This window comes from Excalfactoria chinensis, chromosome Z, assembly GCF_039878825.1.
Source record: "Excalfactoria chinensis isolate bCotChi1 chromosome Z, bCotChi1.hap2, whole genome shotgun sequence".
NCBI classification, from domain to species: domain Eukaryota; kingdom Metazoa; phylum Chordata; class Aves; order Galliformes; family Phasianidae; genus Excalfactoria; species Excalfactoria chinensis.
In genome coordinates, this window is record NC_092857.1 from 68,720,492 (window position 1) to 68,729,913 (window position 9,422).

Here is a 9,422-nt window from a genome sequence, read left to right on the forward strand (position 1 = left end):
GGAGTCTGTCATGCACATACTTGAAACCACTGCACAGGTTCCGGAATGGTGTGAATACTCGTCTGTTTCACAGATTCTTGCTTTCAGATTTTCACAGGTAGCATTCATAAAGCTAACAATTACTTCAGCAAACACAGTGAGTAATTCAGTCTTTTAGACTGACTTTGGCTTTTTTTCTGCATAAATCATCTTCACACAGCTTATGGTATGGGTAATCCTTTAAAGGTGAGGTTTCTCTTTCAGCCTTCCATCATGAATTAAGTAGAAAAGTGTGGTACATTATAATAGAGATGGTCTAGAGAAGAAAAAGAACTGATTGCTCTCTAGCTTTGCCGTATTGCTAAAGTTAACCATATCAATTTGCTTTAACAGTGTCAACAGCTGAAAGGCACAAGACTGTAATTTATCATACAAAGAGCTGCTAACAGGATGATGAAGACGTATATATGCACAGAAAGCAATGCCAGTTTAATAGCGAGTATTTAACAAAAAGAAGAAAAAATATAGGAATAAAGATAGGTGTTGTTAATATACCCACTTAGAGTGTACTGTGATTGATTGTTGCAAAGTGCAGTTCAAAAGTATGTAAGGCAAAGTTGAATACAAGGGTAGGGAATATGTAATTTAATTTTTAGCCTCATACCTTTCTGTAATCAAGTTTTGTTTACTTAAAATATCTGTCACAGCAACTGAACTGTGAGCACATGGAAATATCTTTGCTCAAATAGTTTGCGTACAGATGTTAGAGCCTGAAGAGACTTGCTATGTGTTTTTGTAGCTAAGGAAGTGAGTAATCAGTGAAACTAGTATGGGTGGTATAGGAAAATCATGCACATGGGCTTGGCACAGTTGTGTGCTTGCTACATTCCATGTGATATTTCATAATGGAAACCCAATTGCTCCACTAACATAGGATACCTAAATGTTGTGCATACATTGTGAAGCAACTATCACAGACACAAGACCATATTCTGCCCTTACAGACTACTCCAGTAATTCTCAACTGAATGAGGAAAAGGCAGAGAAAATCCCCAAGGGGTTGACATGAAACAGAGAGAATACTCTGCTTACCCTTGGTCTTGATGTGATCATTACTTAATTGTAATCTTTATCACTTAAATTTTACAAGACCAAAAGTGTAACTAGGCTAAATGGTAATTAAGTATGATAGCTTGCTGCAGTAGCCGTATATGTGGCCTTGGGTCTAGATAGCATCATACATCCCCATGACTCAGGAAGGGTTTTTCAAACTGGTCAGGTTTTTCAAACTGATCATTTCAAAGGCCTTTTTTGTTTTACGTGATATAGATAGAACAATGCTGCAAATGATCTGCTGAGAAACAGTGATAAACAGTTGCTGCTATTCTGTATGGTGCTTTATTCTTAATTTTTTTTATTTTTTTTTTTTTAATTAAAATACCTGCTTTAAACCCGGGTTCATGTAGACCATTTATGTTGCATTTTAATTTGGATATCTTTAATAGTTTCTTGAGTTACCACTTCCTCATTGCTTTTGGAAGATGAGGAGCCATTAATGCTAATCAGAGTGATTAGTCTGAAGGTCAATTGCAGAATCTTTGCTGTGTCTCTGACTATTTGTGCCATACTGCAACCACATGAACAGGATCCCTGAAGAGTTTATGAATAGGTAGAACAGCAAAATTCAGGAAAAGTGTAGAAGTGAAATTACAGTGCAATTTGAATATGGTTACTTACAGTCTCTTTGTCTGCAACTTCTCACAAACGTACAAGACTTTCACAATAAGAATGTACACATACGCATATTGCCACAAAATGCCATTTATGTTGCATATGGTAATAAGGGGTAGGGATGCTTAAACAATAGAGAAAAGGCCACATTTTATGGTTTATTAATACATATGTTATTCGTATAGGTGCATCTCTTGAAAGCATTCTTTCCATTGTCCTACCATTTTAAAAGTAAGAATCTTTAAAATTTCCCTAAGGAAATTCTTTTATTCTAGAGCAATTTTCAACTACAGTCAGCTCTGAGACAAATACAATGCTGAAATTCTAGAAACATCAGTTAAAAGGTCTCTATTATCTAACTAAGTTAGTGTCACTTTAACTTCAAAAACCATGGTGGCTTAACCAGAAAAAGTTGCCATTTGGTGACACTGACCATGTTCCCTGCTAATATGCTATTTACTGGGTTATGGATAGGCACCTGAATCTATATGAAGTTTATTAAGTCTTGGGACGTACTAAAAACTAATATGCCAACTCAGTGCTTCTAATAATATGCAGATTCAGCTCTATTCCTTTATTTCTTTAAAAAATTAGTATCTTAGAATGTGAGCTCCACCTCAGGAAGATCCATAATTGAACTACATAATAGGCATGTACACACTGGCAAGGAGAAATAATAAGGAGAACCTGATATGAATAGAGTGATGTGCAGCTGTGTACTTATTAAACAATGGATTATCCACATCTGCTAGGAATCTATTATAGAAAGTAACTGAATAGCACGTCTCTGCTTAAAAAAAAAAAAAAGGGAAAAAAAAGGTCTGCACCTAGAGGTACCCATCAACTCATTTTTAAACAACCTTGAGATTTTTCCTCTCATAGCATAACTTGCCTCATTTCTCAGTGACTGGAACAAGCTGATAAACGTAGAATCAAGAATATTGGGAAAGATCACTAAAAACATTGAGTCCAATGGCAAGCCACTCACCATGTCCCTCAGTGCCACAGTTCTTGAGCAACCCCAGGGTTGGTGATTCCAACACCTCCATGGGCAGCCTGGGCCAGTGCCTCACCACTCTTTCTGAGAACAATTTTTTTGTCAACCTGAACCTCCCCTGGTGCAACTTCAGTCCTATTGCTTTAAATGGGAAAAGGGGCTGACCCTCACCTCACCACAACCTCCTTTCTGGGAGCTGTAGAGAGCAATATGGTGTCCCCTGAGCCTTCTCTCCTCCAGACTGAGCAATCCCAGTTCCCTCAGCCACTTCCCGTAAGACCTGTGCTCCAGATCCCTCACAGCTTCATTGCCCTTCTCTGGACACACTCCAGGGCTTCAATGTCTTTCTTATAGTGAAGAGAGTAGTTGAGGTTCTGCCTCACCAGTATCGAGTGCAGTGGGTTCTCCCTATCCTTGCTGACTACACTATTTCTGATACATGGCAGGATGCTACTGGCCTTCTTGGAAAGCTCTTTTCTCTCATGTCAGCCTTCAGTCAATGCCACAGAGGTGGAATGGAGCTCAGGATGCTGGAGGGATTCTTCTAAGGTTTGCAGTCATTCTTATACAAGAAAATGCAGATTAATATTATATTGCCATTTCTGTATGATCCCTTGACAGAGAACATTTTCAATAGGAAGGAGTAACTCATGCCTGGCTCTGGTGAAGCTCTGCTGACCCAATTGGCACTGGCTGGTAGGGAGGGAGATTTCAGGCTCAGGGTCTCCTGTGCAGTGTTCACCAGCTGCTGCAGACAGGAATAGGGATGTGGCGGACCACATTGTTGTGGCCAAAGTGCCAAGGTGCTTACAGGCCAGACTGATTATCTCTGCCTTTAAATAACACTCAGTTAATGTCATTAGTTAATTACATTCTTATTTCAAGTACCCGTGTACTTGTAACCCTACAGGCAGTTAAGCACTATTTTAGTGCGTGGAAAATGGACAACAGTCTCACTTACGTTTTAGCTTGCAGTAGAAGTGGTCCAAACAGGGCAAAGTATGTGGCTATGCCAGGTGCCATGGCATTCTGTGGAGACAAACCACCTTCCTCCCTAAACCTTGCAACCATACAGTGTAATGACTGCACTCAGAAAATGGTCTGCAGCCCAAAGCGTAGGAAATACGTTCCTTTCGGCTTGGCAATGCAGTCTTAACCATTTTGCTGCATGTAATTTATAGCATAAAGATTAGCATTCAGAGTGTGAAAAGCTCTTAAGTTTAAAATTATTGGACATTCTGCCCATTCCTGTATTCAGTGAACAGCTTTTAATGGTATGAAAACAAGTATTTGGCTCTTCTCTGTATAATCAAGAATAAGTGCCTGCTCAGAGCCTGAAGAAAAATATTGAACTGCATGTGCTTGTTGCTGAGTCATTGATTGCATATATCTTTCTGAAGTCAAGTTTCCTCAAAAACTGGAAAGATAATGCGTGCTGAGACTTATGTGTATTCTCAGCTTGACACTTAGAACCTGCGTATCAAAATCTGATCTTTCCTGATAGTTGCTGATTTTTCATATTCTTCATATTCTCCTAGAGTTACCTACAGCATTCAGATAACAACTAGGAAAATATTAGGAAAGCATTTCTTAGAACCCTCAGATCTGTGAGAGAAACCTGGGGCTGAGAGCAAACCTGAGGACCTGAGACTGCAGTCAGAGAAGAGTGTTCAGTGTGTATAATGTGTGCAGTTGACAGCAATTCTTAAACAACATGGAAGTCTGTGATGTAGTATGTGTGCTGTAGAGTTTCCTGAAGCCAAATTAGAATCATAGAATCATGAAACCACAGAATCATAGAACCATAGAATGGTTTGCATTGGAAGGATCCAAAGCCTACTCAGCGCCAGCCCCATGCTGTGTGGGGGGCTGTCCAGGGCCTCACTGCCCTCTGAGTAAAGAGTTTTTTAAGGTTTAGTTCTCTCTGTTAGACTTTCTTCTGCATTTTTTTGGTCAGCTGATATCTGACACTTTCAAAAGATTGGATGTTTGAATTTTGGATCTTCCCATCTTTTCAATTGTCAATTGAAGTTGAATTGAATTGTATTCAAGGAATACTGACTGTGCAATTCCAGTATTTCTGTGGCTTTAATAGTTTCTCTTTATTTATCTATTTATTTATTTATTGAAGTGTACTTTTTCTAATAATCCCAGCAATATGACAGTATTACTGACCCAAGACCAGTGGCAGAGCAGATCTAGCTGTGTGTAAGTTCCATTATGTGCATACTATCCACAATGTTGTGTTCTTCTGTTCCTGTTTCTTCCTCTTACAACTAGTATGACGATCAGCTCACCCTTAAACCTTCCCTGTTCCTTTTCCTGAGGATACATCTCAGGTAATATCGTTTGTCTGCTGACATCCAGCTGTTCTTTCTTCCCATGGGTAGCAGAACCCAGCACTGAGAGTCTAGCAGACACCCACGCAGATGGTGATCGCTGCTCAAGTGCCAGTCTGGTGGTGGTGTGTCATGTGCCCTGCTGTCCAGAAGCAAATTCAGTTGCAAGTCTTGGCAATTCTTCTGGTTCCAACAGGCAGATGACGTAAATACCATTTACATGCTAAGTACCTTCATAAATATTACTGTGGTTCTAAGGAAGAAGAAGAAACATTTGCCTTTAAGCTCAACTGCCAATTGATTTATTTTAGGGTGTTTTCCTGCTTATTTTCCTCTCATTTCAAACACAGTTTGTCCACTTTCCTCCTAAGTGATGCAATATTATAGAATACTGAAAGGTCATTGCCATCTTGGAGACATGCATTCTACTGTGCTGAATTAGATCCTGAATCATCCCACCTCAAAACATTTCTGGTCACTGTGTTTAAAGCCATAAACACACTTGTCTTTCAAGCCCCCAACTGGAGATCTATCAGCTGCAGTCAATCTGTCCTGCAACAGGGCATGCAGTTTGCCTCCCACTTGCTGTTTCTGTAGGTAAGCCAATGGAGCCACATGCTCCTTTATCCTTTGCAAGAAAAAATGTTCTGCCCTAGTCTGAGTGAAAAGGTAAAGCAGAGAGGTTACTGCCAGTTCAGGTTCTGGTGACATTTAGCACCAATGGCTGAACTCTGCACTGCCAACAAAGCAGTGTGGGATTTCTGCAGGTCTTGTATACATAACACAGAGAGGCAAGCAAAACTGCTGTCTAGTTCTTTTCCGTCTCATTTTTCTTCACTAGGAGAAAGTTGCACTGAAGTAAACAAACAAAAGGGCTATTCACATTTAATGTTGCTTCTCCTCTTGCCCCACAGATAACAAAGTGCATCTAAGTGGCTTCTACTATGTCCTCAGCAAACTAATGATGAAAAGGAGGAGGCTGTGGGATTATTCGTTTTATTTTCCCTGGATGATGGACGGAGAGATATTCGCTGCCACTTTGGTGCCATCTGGGAACATGACACCAGATTCTAGCATGACCCTAGAACAGAAAACAACCTTTGCCTTTGTGATTTTATTATTTATTTTCTTGGGAATCCTCATCGTTCGCTGCTTCCGAATTCTCCTTGACCCCTACCGGAGTATGCCAACCTCAACCTGGGCTGATGGACTTGATGGGCTGGAGAAAGGCCAGTTTGATTATGCTCTTGCTTAGAAGCTGAGAATTTTGGAGGGTTATTTGACACACCAATAACGAAGTAGAATTTATGGAATGTCTTTTTGTTTTGCTTTTGTGTTTCATTATATCAAATGTTAGGAAATACAACATACAAATGTGCACAAAAAAAGATTTAATTTTTTTATATTAAATCTCAAAGCAAGTTAACTTTTTGAAAGTAGATTAGTGAATCTCCTCATAGGAAAAAGAGGGGTGTTGCATTAGCAGAATGTTGCTTCAAAACACATTGGAACAATGAGTAGTACATGTGAACTGTTTTAACTGAAACAAGTGTTTTCTGGGGTATATATTATCATTAACTAAATGCTGTGGTGGAGGTGTCTTATGAATGCTGTAAGAACGTGATTTTATGATCTGCATATAGCAAATAAATAAACTCTACTTTCCATGCTCTGAAGACAAACTGGGAAGTTTTCTGTTTTGTAACTCGAATTTGAGTGCTCTAAAAAATTTTCAGGGACAAACACCTCCATGGTTTCCCAGGTATTCAACAAGATGCTGTTTCCTAGAATTAGTCATTGATTCTGCTACTTAATACTACCAAATCACCCACTGTAATCTTTGTTATGAGCAAAATATGTAATGATTTTGACCTATGTATTGCCCTTTATGCCAAAACTGATTTGTGCTAAGATAGGCTTTTGAATTGTTCTAACAGTAGCTTATGCAAACAAATTTCAGACTGTGTATTTGAAGTACTCACTCATGCTGCTTATTTTGTGTGTGTGGGTCACATTGCATTGTTTGTGCTTCCTAATTGGATGACTGAAACATCAGCAGTAAGAATCAATGAAAATCCACCCCCATTCACTCAAAAAGTACCTTTGAAAGTGTTTGTACAATAGCAAAACATTCCTAGAGGTCACTGTAAATAAAAACACGTGCACACAACTGATCTGGGAAATAAATGTTTAGAAGATTGCATGAAATTTAGTGGAACGGCTTACAGTCCACGTGGATGTTTGCAAGCGCTGTTCAGCAGTACTGAAATACTACAGTGGTAGCAACACCTGATGTACTGCCAGGAGGGAAAGGCCACGCTCCCAAACACACAAGCATTGTGAAAGCATCCCTGTTGCTGCCCGGCTTGTGAAAAGTTCCTTTCAGCGGGGACAGGAAGCAGCATGCTGCCTGTTTTAAGACAAAACCTTAGATATAGCTGTATTACAGTGACTGCAACTGTGACAAGCAGTTGGGAAGTTCTCCCATTGTGCTTTGGCATGCAGCCTGTAGGCATAGCCAGCCCGTAGCTGGTACAGCTGGGTCTGCGCTGACTCATTTGCACTGAGGCCCTGTCTCTAGCTGTTGCACTTGGAACTATTTATTTCCCTTTGCTTCTCATCCTGTCTGTCAGCTAAAGGTTGCAGCTATTTGTGGCAGGGATAGTGGGATGGGAGGTGGCTCTGCACAGTGGCTATCACAGTTCACAGGAGGGCAGCAAGAGCTCAGCTCCCTGATGGTTTCAAAGGAAGAGGAGGGATTGCAATCTGTGGCTGCTGACACACAAGCACAGCTTTGCCCATCTCTGTCACAGAGGCAGTAGTCTATGATACAGCTGGGCAGAAGGGGACAGTGATGCAGCCACGCTCTCCAGAAACCACAGGGTGCTGGCGGTCACTGTTTCTCCACCAGTACCAGGGCACCTAGGTCAGAGCTAATGCAAACTTGCAGACTTTTAACTAAAGGCAATGACAGGGTGGCATACAAAAAATGTTCCTGTTGTTGTGCCAATACCCCCTAAAGCAATGTGTTGTCAATATTTATGAAGCTGCAGTAACAGCTCCCTCTGACCTGGGATTTCTCTCCTCTATCATGTTCTTCTTTTATTATTATTATTTTTTTTTAATTTATTTATTTTTAATTTTTGAAGGCACAATAAATTTAAATTAATTACCTTTAAAAGAAAAAAGACTTTTCCTAATCATTACATACATACTAATCATACACTGTCGTGGTTTAACTCAGCTACAGCTCAGCACCACACACATTCACTCCCCGCTTCTGTCAGGGAAGTGAGGGAGAGAATGGGGAAAATAATGTAAAAACTGTAGGTTCAGATATAAACTATTTACTATCACAAAAGAGGAAGAGAGGAAAAATAGTAATGATAAAAATAATAGTATATATTTATATGTATTTACAAAGCACAACACAACTGCTCTCCACACACCAACCAATGCCCAGCCAGTCCCCCCATGCAGTGGCTGACCTCCGCAGCCAGCTCGCCTCAGAGTTACAGCTTTTCCACAGGACTCCACGTGGCATGGAACGGGAACATCCTTGTGGCCATTTGGGCCAGCTGTCCCACTTCTGTCCCCTCTCAGCTTCCTGTGCCCCCTCAGCCCCTCTCTGCAGACCATACCAGGAAGTGAAACGGCCTTGGCTCCGTGCAGCTTTGCTCAGCAACAGCTGAAAGGAACATCGCTGCACTGTCAGCACCATCTTACTCCCAAAGCCAAAACGCTGCTATCTACCAGACTTGATGAACCAACTCTGCCCCCACTGAAATCAGGACACACACCTGGAGAGGCTGGTGAGGTCTCTGACAAAAGGAATGTAGCCCCATGTTGAAGTGAGGCAATTTGACTCTTGTGTGGAACTTGGAAGCTGTTAGCTGAGGACTATTTTTGGAACCGAGCTTGCCAGCATCTGTGGTATGCTTGGAAGCATTCCAGGGAGATATTTTTGTAAATCACAGGCATAAGTCAGTCTGTTAAAGGGAATTTAATACTACTGGGCAGTCACTTTAAGTCTGACTGTGGGCGTTGCTAAATTCACTGCAGCAGAGAAAAGAAATTCACACCAGTCCCCTCACCGCAGCAGGGAATTTTTCCTTAGCACTCTCAAAGTCTAGCAGAAGTTTTCTGAAGACATGCTGGCACTTCAGTTTCGTGATTGCTCACTTTTCCTTTCCCTGGAGAAACTGGACCAGACTTCGAATGGAAATATGAGTACTATTCCTCTCCATGAGGCTGTATCTGGCACATTGCTGGGCCTCATAAGAATACGAGTTCACTGTGGAATGATCTGAAATATTAATGAGACTGGAAAGAGAGGATCTGTGTGCTAATGCAGCTGTGCTCAGGCAGCTCTGCAG

At 40.9% G+C, this 9,422-nt stretch overlaps 1 protein-coding gene across 1 annotated transcript; it reads left to right on the forward strand.

Moving 5' to 3' along the window:
- Window positions 1–6,007: 6,007 nt before the first annotated feature.
- Window positions 6,008–6,301, forward strand: CTXN3 (cortexin 3). The gene has a single exon (XM_072360487.1). It carries the CDS (start codon window positions 6,008–6,010, stop codon window positions 6,299–6,301), a length of 294 nt encoding a protein of 97 aa, XP_072216588.1.
- Window positions 6,302–9,422: the final 3,121 nt, after the last annotated feature.

Bases quoted from the DNA above. Each gene is read 5' to 3' on its own strand.
- CTXN3 (XM_072360487.1), top strand. From the start codon at position 6,008: ATGATGAAAAGGAGGAGGCTGTGGGATTATTCGTTTTATTTTCCCTGG.